We start from the raw sequence: 23,522 nt of genomic DNA, 5'->3' as shown, positions 1-23,522 counted from the left end.
CAACTCTCCATCATTTAGCTGGGGACCGCCTGGAACCCCCTCGGGGACCACTGGTTGAAAATCACTGAGCTAGGGGGGACGGACGGACGGACGGACGGACGGACGGACAGACGCAGCACTCACTTGTTCTTCTGCAGGAACTTGTTGAGCGGGCCCAGGTCCGCCAGCTCCATGATGAGCATGAGGCTCTCGGCCTCGCAGATCCCGATCATCCTGACGATGTAGGGGTTGTCCAGCTGCTGCATGACGTCCGCCTCGCGCAGCATGTCCTCGCGCACCGCCGGGTCGTCGTTGTTGTTCTTCAGGATCTTCACCGCCACCGTCACCTCCTTCCTACAAAAGGACGGACGAGTAGTGTTGATTTTGACACGCAACATTTTGACAACATTTCGTCTCTTGAATAGTTTTCATTTAGATTTTGTCACATTTTAGTCACTTGTCACATGTTTTAGTGTTAATCTCGTTTTAGTCGACAAAATATACGATTTTAGCCGAATAAATCTACAGTTGATTTAGTCGACTAAAATGTATTTTTGGTGGGCCTTGATGCCGTCGTAATGGCTGATTTTACACTTGCTGAAAAAAGCTGATCAACAACGCGTCGCAGTGTGAGTCGTTGCAGTGCAGTGCGACACGTTGTGAGCTTGTAGATCGGCTAAAGGTTGTCGTGAGGTATCTGTTTTCAAGCAGCAGTGTCAGGAGTGTTGAAACTAGGAATGGAACCATAATCGTTATTATCGTTTATCGTGATAAAAGAAAGCGTCTGCAGTTTTTGGCGCAAGTTCCTCTCAGAACAGGGATGGAACTGGGGGTTCAAGTGGTTAAACAACAGTGGAATTTTGAGTGTTAATCCATTCAGGATGGGAACCCTTTTGGTGTTTTGAGCTTGTAGATCTGCTATTTGTTTTTAAATCGGGAAAATGTGCCTCAAATCTTTGAATATATATTCTTTCAGAGCGAAAGTTTTTAACTCAAATCTTTGCTTCTGGGGGGTCCCTGGAACAACATATTTTCAGATGGGGTCGATGGCCAAATACAGATAATTTTGTGGTCGAAATGGGTTAAGCATATTTTGATTATCGCGATAATAATCGCGTTAATCGCAATTACTTCTGCAACAATAATCATGACATGATAGCTTCCCGGGAAGAGAGCACCCAACTCCATTTTTTAGGTTTCTTTTTTTGCATAAATCAGTGCTATTGAACACCCTTTATGTCTGTGTGTTGGTTAAACAATATTGAACCAAAGAAAAGTAGTAAAAAGTGCTTCAGACAAAACCTCAACAACCTCACAGCTCTCATGCAAGTAATTAACAATATATAAAGTCACACTCACAACACCAACGTTGATGCCACAGTATTGCTTTGTTTTCAAAATATACGGTTTTCTTAATTTCCTGAACATTTTATATTTTTCATTTTCTGAACATACTTCCTCATCTTATAGACGCCCCGTATGACGGTGCCAAAGTTCCCGGAGCCCAGCTCTCTATCCTCGAGGATGATCTGGTGGCGTTCCACCTTGGCACTCCTCAGCTCGTCAGGGTCGGCGTAGGGGCTCTCATACACCTCCGTGTCCATGGGCATGGCTTCCGCTTTTCAACACACACACACACACACACACACACACACACACACACACACACACACACACACACACACACACACACACACACACACACACACACACACACACACACACACACACACACACACACACACACACACACACACACACACACACACACACACGTTAGGGAGGGACTAGTGGAGAAGAGATCCAGTGGAACTAAATGTATTTGAAAACAGCAGACCTACAAGCTCATTGTGAGCTTGTAGATTAGCTATTATCAGCATGCTACCAAGTGTAAAATCAGTCATTACAACACCAGCAATGATGGAATATTCCGTCAATGGCAAGTGAATGTGTTTCATAAATAAAATTAAAAAGATCTATTTAAACAAATAGTGAAAACAGCAATCTGCAATTTTCACTAGCTTGGGTCTCGGGCAAAAGTCTAATTTCTCTTTTGGGTCAGAAAAGCTCTTCGCCAAAAAAATATAATAAAAATAAAATGATATATTTATATATATTAGTGTCCCCTTAAAATGCATTCATTGGACCACAATTGCAATGAAAAATGGTGTTGCACAAAACTGCAGTGTGTGTGTGTGTGACACTGTGTGTGTGTGACACTGTGCGTGCGTGCGTGCGTGCGTGCGTGCGTGCGTGCGTGCGTGCGTGCGTGCGTGCGTGCGTGCGTGCGTGCGTGCGTGCGTACCTCTGTTGGCCACCCTGATAGCATACGGGTTGACGCTCTCCATGGGTTTGTGTGAGGGTTTCCAGTTCTGTGTCACAATATTAGACGGGATACAAAACAACACAGAACACCTTCACGCGTCAAGAAAATGTCTGAAAATCGAATCTATAATTATTTGATTTTATAAGTAATATAATCTCTTAACACGACTTCTGCCAAAATATGTGTTTACCCTCAAGATTGAGTTTTATTCATTCAGTATTCTATGGTGAAAGACACTACATCGCAACTAGTAATCAATCAATCAATGAATCAATCAATCAATCAATCAATCAATCAATCAATGATAATCAGTTACAGCACCTTTAATCGAGCGGCTAAGGAAGAGGGCATGAATCTCTCGAAGAGATCTGCGAAGGGTCCTCCCTGCAGAGAAGCACCAGGATATTATGTTATTGAACACATTCATATGAATTATTCATTTGGATTCATGTATTAGACAAATGTGGGAATCCGTCATGAGTCAAGTAGAGTTATTGTAACATGTTATGTGTAAATGTATGAATGATACTTACAGGGTGGTCGCCTGGAATCCCAGCAATACATTTAAAAAAAAAAAACACAATACATATATAGTCGTTAATAGACAACACAATGATGATCTATTCCATGACATTTAAAATTAGACGCCAGTTTTTTTTTTTTAATATATATTTTAATTTAGTGGATCCACATTTATTTTGTGGATAAAAATTGTATTTTGGCAGCACCTTGATGGCGTCACAATGCCTGATTTTCCACTTGGTTGCATGCTGGAAAACAGACGATCTACGTGTCGCCGAAATGTATATAGGGCTGAAGTGGTTAATGTATATTTTGTAATAATAATCCAAATCTAAAAAGTAACTAGTAACTAATGTTTTCAAATAAATGTACTGCAACGACTCGCACTGCGACGCGTTGTTGATCGGCTATTTTCGGCAAGTGTAAAATCAGCCATTACGACGGCATCAAGGCCCACCAAAAATACATTTTAAATCTTTGAACATCATGAACATCACATTTTAATATAAAAATGGATATCCGATGTTTATTTGATCTAAAAATCTAAAAACAATGTTTCAAGTTATAAAGTGTGTGTGTGTGTGTGTGTGTCTTACTTCGCTCAGGTCGTGCACATGGCTCTGTCAGCACACAGAGGAGACCGTCTGGTTTGTAGGAGTAGTGTTCTACCAACTGAGAGAGAGAGAGAGAGAGAGAGAGAGAGAGAGAGAGAGAGACACACACACAGACAGACAGACAGACAGACAGACAGACAGACAGACAGACAGACAGACAGACAGACAGACAGACAGACAGACAGACAGACAGACAGACAGACAGACAGACAGACAGACAGACAGACAGACAGACAGACAGACAGACAGACAGACAGACAGACAGACAGAGACCGACAGCAGGGATTAAAGCAAAAATGTAATCTCACGACTGTGAAAGGAGCCCTACACACTAGTGCTGTGTTTCATAAACAATTGGCACAATATGTAACTGATGTTTTAATATCCATACAGCCGACCAGTTGAAGAAATCGCAGACTGAGTTTTTAACCTATAACATTTGCATTTATGAAATGTCACTTCAGGGGTTTCTGGAGGATACGACATGTGCTGGTTTGACCACTTCAAATACTCTTCAATCTTCAAATAACTAATAAAAACTAGCCTAAAATAGCCTATTTTCACTGGCTCTCTAGCTGGCAGCAGAGACGTGGAGTTCTTATAATTGTCACTGTAGAGCTGTCCTCTGAATGAACCTCTTCTTGGCTGGTGGTGGTTGCATTGTGAACAAGTGAGCAGGGTACAGTACTGTATGCATCTTTTACCTGGCAGGTTAAAACAAAGCCTGAACTGCACGAATGTAAAAGAGCACACTCAGGACGGGCAACGACCACCCCCCACCACCCCCCGCCCCCAGACAGTGAGGACAAAAGAGGAGTTACAAATTCTTCATGGGGGCCCCAAGCCCTCCAGCACCCACAGAGTTGACGTCACTGGCTGGCAGCGAGAGTTTTATTCAAAAACTAAAACTATGTCGAACATTATGTCACAACACTGGTGAGTTGTGAAAGCCTGAAAAGTCAAACGAATCAATCCATTTACAAACTGGGCTCATATGGGTATACTATATATACAGTTGTAAGGTGTAATCTACTGACCTGCCACAAGGTGTCAAACTTCTTCCCGTCAGGAATGGACAGCTTGTCTTTTCGGTCTCTGTCGATGCGATAGTGTCTGACCTCTTCCTCGTGAAGCAGACACAGAGCGTACGAACCCTTCTCATCCCTGGGCCGGATTCTACACGCGCACACACACACACGCACACACACAATTCCCATAATGCTTTGGTACACTGCTCCTCCATGTGGATAGTGGCGGGGGATGTCTTACTGAGACAACATGTAGTCCAGGTAGTAAGTGAGCCCAGTGTCCATGACATCATGGACACTTTGAAATACTAGTCAAATATCTAAAAACACATATTACCCACATACAGTATAAACCCCAGGAACGTGTTTCTTGTCTCCCAAACATCATTAAAATAAGACCGGGTTGCAAAAGGGGCGAAGTGTTACTTTAAAAACAGCTGGAGAGACTCTTACATGGCCTTTCAGTTTGTTGCCGGATATAATAATGTGTAAATCGCACAAATCGTAATACATTTTCATAGTAACAATAATACATAGTACGGATTATAAACCAAAGTACACATGAAAGTAAAGTTGTGAAGCACAACAGTATTTAATGTCTTTCTAACCATAGTCAACCCCATCACCTTGGTTTCGAAGTGAAATAACAAATTCACAGAACGCAGAAAATCAGGCTGGAAAGCAGGCCATTTCCAAACAGCACTTCTGCTTTTTTGTTATCTATCAGAACAGGCCAGCGAAGGTTCCGCACATGCCATCTTGATGAGACTTTAGCTTACATGAATAGAAATACGAGTGACGTTAAAGAACGCAGCGGAGCGGAGAATAGGAGAAGAAACACCAGTCCAGCATCATTCGAGTGTGAGCTAGTCAGGAGGGGAGGGACTGCGCTGTGTATGTGTAATCTTGTGTTGTGTGTGCATGTATCGGCGCTGGCGTATGTCTCAACCAACGGGAGAGGTAGACTATCGATACACCGGAACTATGGAAAAGTCAAGAATTCAGAATTGAAATGACCGACAAATCTATATTTTTGACAACACTAACGTGAGCCACTGTGCTACATATAATGTTTGGAAAATCTTGAAATCTTGATTATTATGGCAAACATTTTCACTCAATTATTTGCTTCTGGGGGGGTCCCTCTGGAACAAAATATTTTGAGATGGGGGTCGGCGACAAAATACATATAATTATGGGGCTCCTTGACACAAAGAGGTTTTTAGCAGCAAACAAATCCTGTTTTTCAGAAAACTGACATTTTGTAGAATCGGCCTCTGCAGGGCAGCTCCATTCTGGTCTCTAATATTGTCAGTGAAAATATAATGCAATGTATATAGAATATCTCTACCTATGAGGAAGTCTCACATTCAGTTCCATAAACTCAGTTTACCGACACTATTTAGCAGCCTGCCAGCCAAATATAGTGTTTTCAGCCGTTATCCCCAATAAGCAATCACCTGAATGAAGAAATAAGTGAATTAATAAGCACTGTGGTGTGGATGACGGCTAACGTATGCAGTCACCTAACTTCTTTCGCGCCAAGGAGGACCCCCAAATCGATATATATTTGGCCGTGAAACAAGTTCAACAACACAACTCTTGTATGGTGGGGAACTGGGGATCGCTGGCACAAAATATTTTCAGATGGGGGTCCTTGACATGAAAGTCTGAGAAGCACTGATGTACAATGTACCCACATGAAGCCAGATTGTGTCCAGTGTTGTCATGTCCGCTTTATAAGCAACTTTGGGCTTCTTTTTCTGTAAATATTGGTAGTTGCATGTATTTGTCACTAACCCCCATCTGAACATGTTTTGTGCCAGGGAGCCCCGTACCAGATTTTGTGAAAATAGTCGATCATAGACAGTATAGGTTTAAAGTGCTCATGTGGCCTATTATAGTGGCTTCTTTTGTGCTTGTTTTCAAACATGCTTTCATGACAGCCAGTTACAGTTAGCTCATTAGCATGTATTTGGTCACTATACAGGAAGTTATTTGCAACCTGTCACAGCGGAAACCACAGTGCTTCTGTACTGTATGTCTCTCTGCCACCTCCCACTCACTCTCTCTTGTTGGCACCACACACACACACACACACACACACACACACACACACACACACACACACACACACACACACACACACACACACACACACACACACACACACAAATGTAATACGGGGGAATAATAAGGGGAAGAGTTACTACAGGGGGGGCGGCCAATCTTTGTGTGAAATATATTTTTACCTTAACCTGTTGAACCCTAGCAGATCTACAGGCTCACAATGCCTTGCACTACTTGGTGTTGTGAGCGTGTAGATCGCCTATTTCCAGCAAAGAGGTTTGGCGTAGAAGGAAAAAGAGCAGGCCAAGTTTTGAGGGTTTAAGTGGACTGTCTGAAAATACACATTAACATTTATGCAACACAACACTACACAATGATAGTGCTAGTCTATGAAGCTATCTATGAAATCTATGAAAATATTTAATCTGCAACATAAACAAATTATGTAGTGGGGTTCTCTGCTTCATCTCTCTCTCTGCTAAGGGGTCCTCAGCCCGCAATCGTTGAAGACCCTTGCTTTAGAGGGTGGGTGGACGCTGGTACCATGACTTCCGCACCAAACTTGGCACAAACACTGTTCAGGGGTCTGCCATCAGAGGGACACACCAGAAACATCTGGTTTAAAACGACATATTTAAATGTATCGTCATCAGTGAAAGTACAGCTCTAAACTTAGAAACTCAAAACCAACAGGCCATACTTTAGTGGAACTCTATTCCCAAGGGACACACTGCCGAACACAGTTAATCTACCAGCTCACAACGCGTTGAGAAAAGGGATGCTATAGGGTTCAAGTGGTTAAAGCCTAATTTTATGCTTTGTAGAAAAGTGCTCTGTGTCTTTGATTGAAAATGAGTTGATGCTACGTTGATGCTACAGTTGGAAAAAAAGGGTTTTTTTGGGTCACTGTCGTAGACATCCTTCCAGGGTAGTGGTTCTCAACCGGTGGCTCTGGATCCCCAGAGAGATCCCCACATGATTTTGGGGGGTGCATCAAATGTAATCAGAAACTATATAATAAAAACTGGTTAAACATCGGCCAAATTGTCAAATATAAGAAAAAGACAAAAACTGTGAGAATAGCCAATCTGCTATTTTCACATTTTGTCGTCTGTGGAACCGAATCATACTAAATGTAATGCCTCAACTCCTACAAGTCCAAGTGCTTGTCAGGGTGGGGGCTCCCCAGTTCACATATGATTATTTTGGGGCCTGCCTGAAAAGGTTTAGAACCAATGTTCTAGGGCACAGAGGGAACGCCTTCAACTAGGGATGCACCAAATATTCGGCCACCGTAACTATTCGGCAGAATAGTGGCAAAACAATGCATATTCGGTATTCGGTTCGGTTGATTTTAGAGCCGAAACCGAATAGTCAAAGAACCCTGGGTTACCTTTCGTAACCTACCGTTTTGTTATTATCATGTAGCTCTACAACAAAGGTACGGCCATGACAGCAGGAAAAATGATATATAATATTAATCATATTCGGCTATTCGGCATTCGTTTTCCGGCCAAATGTTTCCTATATTCGGTATTTGGTTTCGGCCAAGAATTTCCCATTAGGTGCATCCCTGCCTTCAACTCATTATGAACTGAGCCACCATGAATACTGTAACAATACTATTATCATGAGGCTGGCTATTATGTGTGTAGTGTATCTACCGGTAATTTAATATTTATTACTCTGGCCCATTTCCACCTAGGTTGAACCGGTTCCGTTATTTTGAAACCAGTTCAGAGTTTTCATGAATTGGTTAAGAACCCTAAAAGTTGATTCAGAACTGGAAAAAAAACTGAAAACTGAATCCCTGAACTGGGAACCATAGTGGGCGTGTCACTATTCTACAGGTTGGAAGTTGCAGATGGGATTTAACCCATGAAGACCTTAGACCTTCTACAAAATGTCTTCTAAATCCTGACAGTTTTCTGAAAAACCCTATGTTCTCAAAGTATTTCATGTCAAGGTCCAAGAACCCCCAAAATTATATGTATTTGGCCACCGACCCCCATGGCCCCATATGAAAATATGTTGTTCCAGGGAATATTCGCTGTGAAAGATTATATATTCAAAGATTTGCACCACATTTTCATGATTTTTCAAAAATAGCAGATCTACAAGCTCGCAGCACGATGAAAAATCATCATAAAAAAAAGAAAAGCGGTTATCAGCATAATAACCGTAACAAGCGCCACATTTGTTCTCAAATTAACACATCAAAAAACGTAACAAAAAAACAAGGGAATGGATAATTATCTGAGAAATTCTTACAGGAATTTTCCGTTAGTGCGGGAGCCATTTTGTAGGCGTGGCTCTGCGTCCGTGCGTGAGATGGCGCTGTGGAACCAGGGCATCTTTTCGTGGGCGGTGGTGGCAATCAGCTTCTCCAGTTGAGGCCTCTGGCTGATGATGGCCTGCTCCAACGCCGGCCCCTGTACGCACAACACAGTCATATCCTTCATGTTGGGCAGAAAGGAGCCTCTTATGTCCATATCTTTTTACTTTTTGTGGGGTTTTTTCCCCTGTAAATTAATGCCCTACTTGATGACTAGTGACTACAGTACAGCATCACACAAACGTGTCAAAAGTAGCAGGTCTACAAGCTCGAAACGCGTTTTGAATTTTAATCCCGAAAGTAACAGTTTTGGACACAGAGACCATTATACTCACTGTTCTACTATAAAATGAAAATAAAATGATACAATGGTGGTGAACTGACCACAGGACACAGTCTAAAGAAGGATAAATGTTGTGAGGGTGGTGAACTGACCACTGGCCACAGGACACAGTCTAAAGAAGGATACATGTTGTGAGGGTGGTGAACTGACCACTGGCCAAAGGACACAGTCTAAAGAAGGGTACATGTTGTGAGGGTGGTGAACTGACCACTGGCCACAGGACACAGTCTAATGAAGGGTACATGTTGTGAGGGTGGTGAACTGACCACAGGACACAGTCTAAAGAAGGATACATGTTGTGAGGGTGGTGAACTGACCACTGGCCACAGGACACAGTCTAAAGAAGGGTACATGTTGTGAGGGTGGTGAACTGACCACAGGACACAGTCTAAAGAAGGGTAGGGAGGGTGGTGAACTGACCTGCAGGTTCCAGGTCTGCTTGACGTACTCCTTGATGAGCTTCTCCTTCAGGTCCTCAAACGGACCCACCTTGGGCTGCATGTTCTTGGGCCGGCTGCACGGCCTCCGCAGCAGACACACCAGGCCATCTGGCTCCTGACAGGTACAATATAGGGGTCAGAATCGAATCAGCTTTATTGTCACATCGCAGGTTCACAGAAGTAAAAAAAACAAAACAAGAAAAGAAAACCGAAAGGGAAGAAGAAGGGGCAAGGTGGGAGAGAGATCATTCAAAGAAAAGAAACCAACGGGTTATCTACATATTTAAACATAGTACCTGCGCTAAGATGTAAATGTATCAAGTACGGTCGCCCCTAAACCATCTCACCCGACCTCACGCCGACCACTCGGTGCCACGGTTCTTGTATAGTCTTACTGGGGTTAAGTTTAGGTATAGGGTTAGGTTTAGGCATAGTTTTACTGCGGTTAAGGTTAGGAATAAGGTTAGGTTTAACCGTTTAAGCATAATTTACCTAGGTAATTTAGGAATACCAGGCCGCGCAGTTCCGCCGGCTGTACGCCCGGGGCGAGTTGGTAAAGGGGCGACTCGTCTGGTTTTCATATAAAAGATGTGTGAGCATAGCAGCAGATGATATACCGTACTGTGGGTTGGGGTGTAACTGATACAGTAACTGCATTGATATATATATTGAGTATATTGATATGTAAACAGCAAATTATCATATCGTTTGACTTTGTATCGTAGTGGTTTGCAATGGAAATAGTCGGTATAAATGCAATGCAAATAATACATTTGATCAATACTAAGTAGCCTACGTGTGCATTATTTTGCAGTTTAATTACTTTTCCATTCCATATCGCTACTGGTCTATCGATAAATGTGTGTATTCTCTGCATTCATGTCCAAGTGCGGGTTCGTCCATATGTGTTCAAATACAATGTCCATGTACTGTATATGCCAGATAATCACTGTGTTCATGCTGCCAAACCTATGGGTTTTTTTCAGGAATTGAAAAATATATTTTTTTCAGGAAATGAAGAAAAACCTTTTTTAAATTTTAAAACAAAGCTATACTGCCTCATCAAAGTTGGTGTTGTGACTTTATATATTGTCAATTACTTACATGAGAGGGGGTGGAGTTAGCTGGTTTTGTCAGAAGCACTTTTTAATGCTTTTCATTGCTTCAATATATTTTTAACAACATAATATAAAATGTAATGCCTCAACTCCTACAATGTCAAGTGCTTGTGAGGGTGAGGGAGTCCCCAGTTCAAATATGATTCTCCTTGAGAGGTTCGTTGGGGAACCTTTGCTCTATAATACCTGCGAGTGGTAGTCGATCACGCCTATGGGGTCACGGTGGCTCTTCCCTCCCACGATGGCAAACTTTTCGTTGGGCTGCCTCTCGATGGTGTAGTGGTAGATGGCCTGCTTGTAGGCCACCGACAGAGCGTAGCCGCCCAGGTAGTTACGGCTCTGTCGCAGCAGGTACAGGCCGTTGGTCATGCCACCCTGTGTCACATCACACAGGCAACCGTCATTGTCAACAGTTGGTGGAAAGTAACTACGTACATTTACTTAAGTACTGTACTTAAGTACAATTATGAGGTTTTTGTACATTAGTTGAGTACTTCGGATTTCCAGTACTTTTACTTCCACTCCACTACATCTCAGAGGCAAATATTGTACTCCACTACAATAAATATTACATTGCAAAATATTGTACTCCACTACATATATTTGAAAACTTTGGTTACTAGTTACTTTGCAGATTTTGATTAATATTACAAAACATACACTAACCATTTCAGCCCTATATACATTTCGGCAATTTGAAAATAGCCTATCTACATTAAAGCTCACAATGCGTCACGATGAGACACATTGTGCGCTTGTAGATCTTCTATTTTCAAAAGATTTGTTATTTGAAAACTTGAAATGAGACATTCTGCATAATGAGTACTTTTACTTTTGGTACTTTAAGTACATTTCAATGCCAAAACCTTTGTACTTTTTTAATTCCTGACTTTTACTTAAAGGGGCATTCCACTCATTTTCAACATTTTACTATGTCATTAATGTACCTTAGAGCTGTTGTGTGGACATAATAAAAAAGTTCCCCCATTCTGTGTTTCCTAGAACTAGAGGTCTGAAAAAAATCATTAACATGGTGAAACACATCTTGATGATGTCATCAAGATGTGTTTCACCATGTTAATGATTTTTTTCATAATTACAGTTCTAGTTAATACAAAATGGGGGGACTTTTTTATTATTTCCACACAACAGGTCTAAGGTATATTAATGACATAGTAAAATGTTGAAAATGGGTGGTTTTCCCCTTTAAGTAAAACATTTCAGTACTTTTTCCACCACTGATTGTCAGACCACAGGTTTAACAGGTGCAAAGCATTGGTTCTCAAAGTGGGGTGCGGGGAGTCCGGGGACCGCCCAGGGGGTCCCTGCGGCGGTTGTTCCCGGGGGTCCCCGGCTAAATGTGTTAAAGGAGTACAAGCTTGTACATCTGCTTTGGCAATGTTGTTAGTCTGTTTTCTCAGGGGCGGTAACCGTCACAGGTAGATCATCTACCTGTCGCAGGTAGTCCTCGGCCTCCTCCCGCGTAATGTTGCCATAGAAGAACGGGGCTTTGTCGGCCATCTTGGCTCGCGAACGTCTCTTTTTGACGGAGCTGGAACGACTCCAACTTGAGTCACCTGGAAATAAAGAATTACAGAATTAAGTGACAATAAATATTACCCTGTTTGTTTTGTGTGTGTTTTTAAACTTATTGCAACTGTATAGGGTTATGATGTTTACAGTATTTTATAACGAGGCTCAAAAGGTCAAGCACATGACCCTAGCATCCCTATTCTGGGGGTGAACATTCGACATAAATTGTTAATCTCCAAAATCCAAAATAATCATATTTGATCTGGGGAGTGGGGACCCCCAAAAATAATCATATTTGATCTGGGGAGTGGGGACCCCCAAAAATAATCATATTTGATCTGGGGAGTGGGGACCCCCCAAAATAATCATATTTGAAATGGGGACTCCCCCACCCTGACAAGCACTTGGAATTGTAGTGCATTACATTTCGTTTGTTCCACAGATAAACATTGTGACAATAGCCGATATAGAAGCTTGCAACTCCTCATAGGCACCCTTTCCACCAAAAGAACTTTGGTTCTAGCACTGCATGGTTCTGTTCTAGAGTCTTGGAACCTTGGTGCTTTCACGGAACAACTTTTTGGTTCCAGTTTCAAACCAACTTTTAGGGTTCTGAACTCATTTCATTGTCAACTCTGAACTGGTTCAATATTAGGTGGGAAAAAATAAGCAAACCGGTTCAACCCCAGTGGAAAAGGGGCCACAGTGCAAGGTGTTGTGAGCAGCATGTCGAAGATCGGCTATTGTCACAATGTTTGCCTCTTTCTTAGGCAATATTTGGCAATTTGGCTTTTTATTGTATTAAAAAGGTCTTAAAAGTCATGAAATGGTAACTTTAGAAATATGCAGATACCCTGTACTGTATGTTGGTTAGTTTGGGAACCACTGGTTTAGACGAGGGGAAAGGGGAGGGGACCAAGGATGGAGCCCTGAGGAACCAACTCATTATTTAGGGTTAGCGTTTTTGTCTATTATTTCCCCACATCTCTCTCTCACACACACACACACACACACACACACACACACACACACACACACACACACACACACACACACACACACACACACACACACACACACACACACACACACACACACACACACACACACACACACACACACACACACACACACACCATTTTTGCCTAAAAAAGCTTAGTCAGTGTGGTTATTGTGTTAAACAAACTGAGAACTCCAGATCTGCAGACTAACACACTTTGGTGCCCACAGACACGCGATACATGATTAGATCCATGTTCCTGTTTTCATTATATTTCATTTCTGTATTACTGGTTATTGCTATTGGCGTTCTCTTATCAAGCCTATACTGTATGTAGTCTGAAGACTCACCTCTTCAGACTACCCTTCAGCACTTGACCTAGCCCTGACCAGACAGAAGCCAGGTTCATTTGTTGACCTGGCATTGATTGATTGATTGAAAAATGTATTAACAGTTTGCAGAATTAGAGTACATTTCAAGCACAAACTCAATACAAAGGCTGTTAACTGTGAGTGGACGACCCAATTAAGCATTACACTTGTTTACAACAGGGTCCACCATGTTCAATTCATCAAAACATTTAGAGACGTACAAATAGACACTTCATCCTATAGTTTGTAAAGTTTAAATAGGCAGATTTTTTTTATTCTTTTATATTACGGTAAAATGTTTAGACTAGGGATGTCCCGATCACATTTTTTCGCTCCCGATCCGATTCCGATCATTTGATTTTGAGTATCTGCCGATACCGATTTTTCCCGATCCGATATTTATAGTTTTATTATAGAACACTGATATCACAATAGTACAATATCCAAAATCACAGACAATATCCAGTCTAATATCATGATATGGATGTAATATTGATAGTAGGGATGCCGCGATCACGTTTTTTGCTCCCGATCCGATTCCGCTCATTTGAAAATGATGTGATCTGCCCGGGGGGGTCCACGGCCAAATACATATACATTTGATCACCAAAAACCAAAAACGTTTTTCAGAAAACTGTTGGATTACATTGGTCTTAATGGGCCAAGAAAGAGTGTCTGCTAAATGCATACATTGTAAATTATAAATTGTAAGCCCCTCGTCTAAGGAATCATCTCCCCATCCATCCACATCCCAGAGTCTAGCTCAGATCTTGAAATAATCTGGTCCAGTAGGTCTCAAACAAATAGTTATGGGTGGTTCCATTTGTACACTCCCACACACACACACACACACACACACACACACACACACACACACACACACACACACACACACACACACACACACACACACACACACACACACACACACACACACACACACACACACACACACACACACACATTTATATAGCACCTTTATCCAAGGCGCTTTACATAGATTGTGCATTACATTCACCCATTCACACACACATTCATACACCGATTGCGGTGGAAGCCATGCAAGGCACCAACCAGCACATCGGGATCAATTTGGGGTTCAGTGTCTTGCCCAAGGACACTTCGACATGTAGACAGGAGGAGCCGGGATTCGAACCACCGACCCATGGATCATTGGACGACCTGCTCTACCTCCTGAGCCACAGTCGCCTCAAGAGTTACAGACCTATAAGGGTCAATTTTGTTCCATTTGTTCACTCTCAGAGTTACAGACCCATGTTATTAAAATGTTATTAATGTCATAAAGCATATGGAGGCTGATCAAAATAAAAGAAAAAGAAAATGGCACAACTTTTACCCAACCCATCTGATATCATCTGGTGGACCATGAAGGGATGATTAAATACAAATGCATCGTAGTGTCTATTCTATTCAAAAAAGAATAAAACGTTTCATACATCCCCTGTACAATATTTATAGATACAGTAATTTTGGGTAGTTTAAAGAATAGGAAATAAGTATGTTTAACCACAGATACTTTTGATAGCAATATTTTCATGGCTGGAGAATGGCTCTTTCATCCGAGTCACTTTAGTCCTTGTTTTAATTCTTCGGCAATTCCAAAATAGCCGATCTACAAGCTCACAATGCATCGCAATTGTGACACGTTGTGAGCTTGTAGATCGGCTATTTCCAGTGATGAAATGAATGAAACGTGAAGAATATTTCCAAGCTATTACAAATAAATAAATAAACATGCCAAAGCAAGCCAAAGCAAAAAACTAAGTGTACTCACAGTATCTGGTGTGGAGGTCAGTGAGCTGAAATAAACGCACCCTCTCCCCCTGTCACTTTGTATAGTTCTTTCAACAACATGCAAGTCGGTCAACCTTAACAGCCTTTTGCATCCTAAACGACTACCTTTATGCTGAAGAACAGCTTCCAAACGGGCCAACAAAGTGAAAAAGAAGCTGGACTTTCTTTACAGGCGATGCATGAGATGAACTATCCTTTTTAGAGTCAACCATGAAGTGATGCTTCCTCATTTCAACGCACTTCCTTGAGTTGTGAGTGGCCTCGACTTCCCTTAATTTATTTTAAAACGCTGCAATAGGCCAAATACTCCCTCAACACCACAACAGGAAAAAGCGCAGACACCAATTAATTGATAACAGGGCCGGCTAATGCCTATACACACAATTCTACCTTTATCCTTCTCAATTACTCAATGTACTTTGTTACAACTAACTATTGATAAAATAGTAAAATACCTTAAAAGGATCCCTGGCTAATAAGACAAATATGCCTTAAAACATTATACTTGCCCTCTACAACTAAAATTAAAAAAGAAACACCTTAATTATTTAATTTTTTTCATAAAATCACACCCGTGTGAAGTGAGTGGTGCAACTCCTTGTGGGGGTCCCGCGTCCGAAACGGTTGAGAAATTACAGAGTTACCGTGTGGGGGTCCCCAGGCGGTCCCTCTACTGTACTGTACTGTCGGTGTACTGTACTCTCGTACTGTCACACCCGAAATCACGTAATGGCCACTAAAAACCTAGCTTCCCATCTTGCAGCTGTGCAGTGTGAAGCCCAAGAGGAGAATTAGCAAGAGAGACCACTTTGCTTTACTTCCTGTATCTGCGTGAGGTGGGCGGTAACATTATTAGGAGACAGGAAGAATGTTGGAGTCTATTCATTTCCAATGGGAGAGTGAACGTGAACACAGCTTCTGAACCATTCCTTAACTCCATGGTCACTGAACTAAATACTGGACCAAATCATCACAAGGCACACAATATTTACAAGATATTCATAGTAAAATGGCTTCTTTTAGCGAGACAAATCAGGAGAAAATCGACTTTGTTAATGACATTTCTTTATCCCAGCAACAAACTCTCGCGAGATTTGAGATGAGTCCGGAAGCCTCTCTCTGTCCATCTGCAATTTCACGGACAACACATAGGGGGCTCTGACCCCATATTTAAGATGATAATATGTGAATATTATAATGTGAAATGAATGGACATATTTAAAACGATTAGAAATGATCCTTATGTGCCCAAATTAGAGCTGGCATACTTGGTCTGCATATTGAGACAGGCAGATATGTAGGCACGGTTGAGGAGGATAGATTATGTAGTCTGTGTGATCTAAAGGAAATTTTTATTGTCCATTCTACAACTCTATTAGGGAGAGACTTTTTAATGAGATAGATACAAATCATGAATTTATATGGTTGGAGGACTTCGAGAAACTAAAACGACTATTTCAAAAGTACACCTTGTCAGTTGTTTTCAATGTACTTTGTTAAATGACTTGTCAGTGTTGTTGTCTTCTTCTTCTATCAGGTTTCATGGCGGTCGGCAAACCTAAATGGTGCATTACCGCCACCTACTAGACTGAGTGTGGACTGGAAACAGTGTTGTTGTCAGGGGGGGAGGGTGGAGGTCGGGGAGAAGCAAACCACGCCTACTATATTTAGGAGACCATTTGTAGGCTTTGTGTACCATTTCGCCTCTAGTGGTTCCAATGAAGGTGGCCCATCTTCATACATAAACCATCTTTGGTGAAGCTCAACAGTGCCATATGGCTGCTAAAAACTCAGCTTCCCATCATGCACCTGTGCACAGTGTGAAGCTTTTACAGCACCACTTTGTCACCTGTTGGTACTCTAAACAGACATACATATACACGTATACAAAGGGACATACATTGCTGGGCATTGGAGTTCTGCACCCTATGGTTGCACCACACAAAAAGAGAATCTTTCACTCAATAGGAACTGCTCCTGTCGCACGTTGATGATGTCATATGTGGTCCAGCCCTATGGAATATATGGAATGCACATGGTAATACAAATATTTAAAATATTGCTTTGATGCTCATATTAACCTTAGGAAGTATTAAGGGCCTTTCAAACGTGAAGCGATTTAACGCACCTATAGTTCGTTTTCAATGAGACCTGAGTTTTTGCGCAGAGCACTGGGGAGTTCCTATTGAAAGAAAGATTCTCTATTTATAAAATAAATAAAATATATATTTTTGAGTGGTCCAACCACTCCCTTACGGACTTATGTGTGTGGGTGGCTGGGTGGGTGCCTTCCTGCCTGCCTGCCTGGCTGGGTATGAGCATGAAAATATTATGGTTGTTTTTCACCACCTGTGCGCAACCACAGACACAAACACACACGCACATATTAACTGTATATGATGATTTCGGGTAATGATTTTATTTTAGTTGTAGAGGGCAAGTATAATGTTTTAAGGCATATTTGTCTTATTAGCCAGGGATCCTTTTAACATTGTCTGTAACTCTGATTTACCAATTTGCCAATGAGATGTAAATGGAGATTTATAAAAGAAATACAATATATATTTTTTTATTTTAGTTGTAGAGGGCAAGTATAATGTTTTAAGGCATATTTGTCTTTATATTAGCCAGGGATCCTTTTAACATGGTCTGTAACTCTAATTTACCAATTTGCCAATGAGATGTAAATGGAGGAGAAATGTAAATGTACTCAAGTCATAAAAGTACCTAAAAGTACTTTTAAGTCAATGGTTTTCAAAATAGGTTAGTAATAGTATAGGCCAGGGGTGCCCAAACTTTTTTCACTGAGGGCCACATACAGAAAAATATAGGAAGGGCTGGGCCACCCACTAGAGATGAGGTATATCGCCTCACCTGTCGTGTATTAAAGTTAGCAAAATCAATGAAATGTAGGTAAATTATGCTTGATAATTGAATATGCTTACAGAAATAAAACAGCCTACATCACAACTTTCCATAAATGGGTTTTCATTTATTTTGTATCCAGCATATGGCCAAAGCATTAGTAGTGAGTATAGGCCTAGTGTCACAATCATTTTAATCACCTTTATACTTTGGCTATTCAAAGATAGCAGAAAATAGCATTAATTGCGTTAAAACAATCACATTAATTTCACTAACTGAGTTAACTAACTCCATCAACTCAGTTATTTTGACAGGCCTAGATTTCACACTGCTATTTTCAGCATGTAACCAAGCATAAAATGACATCTTTTAGTTCTACTGGATCTCTTCTCCACTACTAGTCCCTCCCTAACATTTTAGTCTAGTATTTATTTGTTGACAACATTGTCAATCTATTTAGTCTTAGCTTTAGTCATTGTAGATTCGTTTTTGTCAGTGAAAAAAAGGTAGCCGACGGATATTTTTTTCGTCACAGTTTTTGTCGACGAAATCAACCCTGACAGGCCGTCAGACAGTGATGGTGCAACAGATTGACTTTTTTTTTTTTTTTTTGATATTTTTTTTGCGGCTTACGCCTTTTATTGGTTTTTGAAGGGACAGACAGTAGGCTGACAGGAAACGGGAGAGAGATGGGGGAAGACATGCAGTAAAGGCCGTGTCGGGCTCGGGAGTCGAACCCGCGGCACACTGCGACTGGATTACCAGTCGGGTGCCCAGACGGTTACGCCACCGCCTGGGCAACAGATTGACCTTTATTCTACAGATCTTTACATGAACCCATTTAGACCTGAGGACGCATCTGTGTCACCTCATATGTAACGGTTGTAACCACTTTAACCTTTATCTGTTGAAAAATTGTGAAAATGTGTGCACATCTTTGAATATGTTCTTTTCTTTCACAACGAACGTTCAAATATTTGCTTCTTGGGGTCCCTGGTAGCAACATATTTTCAGATGGGGGTCGGCGGCCAATTACATATAGTTTTGGGTCCTTGATAGTGCTGCACGATTCTTGCTCAAATGTGAATCTCGATTTTCCTACACAGAATTGAGATCGCGATTCAACATTTTTCCCTGAAAATATGTATTAAAGAAACATAAACATAACTAAAATGAATTGGACAGCCAACTAGTGCTGCACGATTGTTCACAAAATGAGATTGCATAGGTGTCTGAATCTACATCTCGATCTTTTTTCGATTAATTCTGCAGCACTAGTCCTTGACATAAAACAGTTTGAGAACCACGTCTGATACAGACATTTGTAGAATCTGGTATCAGGTCTTAATGGGTTATACAAAATAGCCTAGCTAGCAGGGCCTCTGTTCTCTTCTCACCCAGATACATCATCGCGTTTATCCTTCCAACGTACGTCGGCCGTACGTTGGAAGGATAAACCAGGTCAAGGGGTCGTTGTGTTGTTTCAAATCTTATCTTGTTGTAGCAACATCGTTTTTTAAGTGGTGCAACCACTTCCTTAAGTGACTATGTGTGTCTCTGGGTGGGTGGCTGGCTGGGTGGCTGGGTGGGTGGGTGCGTCTGAGCACGAAAACAGCATGGTTGTTTTTCACCACCTGTGCGCAACACACGCACATATTTAACTGTATATATGGTGATTTCGGGTGTGCCAGTACAGTACAGTACAGTGACAGTACAGTACAGTACAGTAGAGGGTACAGTAGAGGGACCCCCACACGGTAACTCAACCGTTTCGTACGCGGGGCGGTTCGCCGGAATCGGGCCAGCACCCTGAGTGAGTTCCTGTGGGTCTGGAACCCCGCCACCCGGGGACCCCCACACGGAGTTGCACCACTTACTTCACACAGGTGTGATTTTTTATTACCATCTGCACATCTGTCATTTAAAAAATAGAGTGAGCTTTTGAAAACACAAATCTTCTCGTTAAGATTGGATTGTCCACACGACCAAATACATATAATTTTTTTGTTTGGGGGGGGGGGGGGGGGGGGGGGCTCCTTGGCACGAAAACATTTGAAAACTACTGATTTACATTAAGGCATCTGTAGAATCGGCCTCAGGTCTTAATGGGTTAAATTGTAAAAATGGGGTCACCTGGCTTGCTTCTACGAATCTACGCGCTCTCCTAAAACGCTGAAAGGTCACGTTTTGGGGGGAGTCGCCGTGAGAACCCAAGCCTCACGTCTGAAGCTGTGATTGCTCGTCTCGTGGCCTCGACCAGCTGCCGAGACACACTTTGACCAAGTCGTCAGAAGTTTTGAACCAACAGGAAGTGGAGGCGCTCGAGGCAGTTGCAGAGCGGTTGTGTTTTCCACTGCGTTTGTACACACACACACACACACACACACACACACACACACACACACACACACACACACACACACACACACACACACACACACACACACACACACACACACACACACACACACACACACACACACACACACACACACACACCTCTGAGGACATGAAGGTGTGCGTTTGTACCACGGAATGTGATGATTTGATTGGCTGAGCACGGAATGTGAGGATGTATGATGATAAGAGCGCTCCTCACTTCACACAAATGTGATTTTTCTTGTTAACCCATTAAGACTTGAGGCTGTAAACCTCATATGTCCAGACCAGAACTGCTACTTTTCGGGAAGACTCCTGAACAATTAAAAACTTTATTTTTGCTGACTTAACTGTGTGCTGCTGTAGCAGAGCATACGAGCGGAGCGGACGAGTGAGAGCGGAGTGGGATGAGATTGATTTGAGCATGGAGCTGTTTGGAGCCGTTTTTAAAATGGCTTAGAGAGGCTTTGGAGCGAGGACCAGTCCACGTACCACTCCAAGCCGCCTTGAAAAAATAGCCGATCCACATTTTCAAAATAATGTTATATATATTGTATACATAAAGTACATTTTGATACCATTGCTGTTGTACTTTTACTCAAGTAAATTCAGAATTCCGGACTTTTACCAATTTTTACATTGTCAGTATTGAAAAGAAATTAGAGTTGGGTTTTTTTCATCACTGGAAGCTACACACCTGATGTACCAAGAGCCAACATACATTCAGTGAAAATAGGCAGAGTATCTAGGAGTTGACAGCGATGCTAGCATAGACCCCTGGGGAACTCCAGTCAATGACGCATGCTACAGGATATAGGGTTTAAGAGGCTTCCACTTCATTCAATGGCAACTGATGCTTTCACTTAATGGCCAGTGTTGAGAGAGAGAGAGAGAGAGAGAGAGAGAGAGAGAGAGAGAGAGAGAGAGAGAGAGAGGAGAGAGAAGAAAGAAAGACAGAAACACAGGGTCAAGAGAGAGATCGGGAGATAATGAGAGAGAGAGAGAAGGGGGGAGATGGGGGGCATAGAAAGGGAGGGGAGAAAGAGGGAGGGGAGAGAGACAGACACAGGGGAGGGACGGGTTAGAGAGAGAGAGAGAGAGAGAGAGAGGGAGAGAGGGAGAGAGAGAGGGAGATGAAGAGAGCGAGCGAGAGGAAGAGAAAGAGAGAAACACAGGGTTAGAGAGATGGAAAAAAGGAGAGAGAGAGAGAGAGAGAGAGAGAGAGAGAGAGAGAGAGAGAGAGAGAGAGAGAGAGAGATGGGGAGATAATGAGAGAGAGGGGGAGATGGGGGGCATAGAAAGGGAGGGCAGAAAGAGGGAGGGGAGAGGCGGAGAGAGGGAGGGGAGAGAGACAGACACGGGGGAGGGACGGGATAGAGAGAGAAAGAGAGAGAGAGAGAGTGAGAGTGAGAGAGATCGGGAGATAATGAGAGAGATGAGAGAGACAGAGAGAGATGAGGTGGGAGAGCTGGAGAGAGAGAGAGAGAGAGATAATGAGAGAGATGAGAGAGACAGAGAGAGATGAGGGGGTTAGAGAGAGAGAGAGAGAGAGAGAGAGAGAGACCCCCACATCGTGACGCATGCGCTGAGCCTCCAGTCAGTCAGGTTGCATGCATGCCTTTGCATGGTGTTATTATGGTCAGGTGTGTCATCCATTCCATCCTCCACAAAGACATCAAACAATAACATGATGAAACATATAGCTATACTCACCGTCCATGATGTGTGCACTGTCCCCATCGGCCCACATGAATACACCTTCATGTGCTCTGTATGTATCCTTATTAGAAAGAGCAACAAGGCAGCAGCTGGCAGTATCTGTATGATGATCACATCATCACTGCTTCACAGCCAATAGCGTCGCAGAATGCTCAGTGTTGCCAGGTTCTGCGAAAGAAACAAGCAACCAGGTCATTGGAAACAAACCCAAAAGAAGTGACTATAATAGGCCAGTGGTTCCCAAAGTGGGTCCCCCAGGGGTCTTTCAGGGAGTTCCATGGGGTCCTCAACTAAATGATAGTTTGGAACCAAATGGACCCTTATGGATCTGTAACTCTGAGAGTGTACAAATGGGTCCATTTGGTTCCATTTGTACACTCTCAGAGTTAAATTAACATTGTACAATATAAATTGGGGGTCCCAGAGATAGAAATGCCCTTAAATGGGGGTCTGTAGACTAATATGCATGCCAAACGGGGGGTCCTTGAAATTAAACGGGTTGAGAATCACTGCTAGAGCCATACAAAAATCTTCTCTTATGGGGGTCTCTGGCATATCTTTTCAAATGGGGGTCCGTGGGCTAATTAGTGTCAATTTGGGGGTCCTTGACGTGAAAGTTTGGGAACCACTGCAATAGGCCACATCATAGAGCACTTTAAACCTATATGCATCGGATATTTGAAAGTAGCAGGGATACACTGCCACACGGTCAAACACCGTCTCCACACCATAGCGCAAAACTTTCTTAAGCTGCGCACTTCTTAAGCTGCGCGCAGCTTAAAGCTTGAGTTTTTAGACAGCTGGTGGATGGAAATTAAGCTCCACCTCCGCGGAAGACTTGAGCGGAGGAGAGCGTTTCCGGGAATCTGGCCGTCGCGCAAGTATTCGGCGGAGGTGGAGCTTAATTTCCATCCACCAGCTGTCTAAAAACTCAAGCATTAAGCAGCGCGCAGCCGAGAACGTGCGCAGCTCTTTTGACCGTGTGGCAGCACCTAATAGAGCTGCGCACGTTCTCGGCTGCGCGTAGCTTAAAGCTTGAGTTTTTAGACAGCTGGTGGATGGAAA

At 42.4% G+C, this 23,522-nt stretch overlaps 1 protein-coding gene across 1 annotated transcript in view; it reads right to left on the bottom strand.

Annotated features, from left to right (window-relative positions):
- Positions 1 to 22,565, bottom strand: part of syk (spleen tyrosine kinase) — a 28,033-nt gene extending 5,468 nt beyond the window's left edge. The window contains exons 1-12 of the mRNA XM_079523872.1: positions 22,452 to 22,565; positions 12,228 to 12,352; positions 10,962 to 11,150; positions 9,638 to 9,772; positions 8,811 to 8,971; positions 4,479 to 4,617; positions 3,424 to 3,499; positions 2,839 to 2,849; positions 2,627 to 2,689; positions 2,285 to 2,351; positions 1,435 to 1,597; positions 124 to 333 (exon numbers count right to left, since the gene is read on the bottom strand). Of these exons, the coding sequence (XP_079379998.1) occupies positions 124 to 333; positions 1,435 to 1,597; positions 2,285 to 2,351; positions 2,627 to 2,689; positions 2,839 to 2,849; positions 3,424 to 3,499; positions 4,479 to 4,617; positions 8,811 to 8,971; positions 9,638 to 9,772; positions 10,962 to 11,150; positions 12,228 to 12,352; positions 22,452 to 22,458 (1,346 nt within the window). The 5' untranslated portion in view covers positions 22,459 to 22,565. The remainder of the gene's footprint in view (positions 1 to 123; positions 334 to 1,434; positions 1,598 to 2,284; positions 2,352 to 2,626; positions 2,690 to 2,838; positions 2,850 to 3,423; positions 3,500 to 4,478; positions 4,618 to 8,810; positions 8,972 to 9,637; positions 9,773 to 10,961; positions 11,151 to 12,227; positions 12,353 to 22,451) is intronic.
- Positions 22,566 to 23,522: the final 957 nt, after the last annotated feature.

The sequence above is a fragment of the Electrona antarctica genome (assembly GCF_951216825.1).
Source record: "Electrona antarctica genome assembly, chromosome: 16".
NCBI lineage: Eukaryota > Metazoa > Chordata > Actinopteri > Myctophiformes > Myctophidae > Electrona > Electrona antarctica.
Note: the sequence above shows the minus strand (reverse complement) of the source record. Positions and strands in the feature narration are given on the sequence as shown.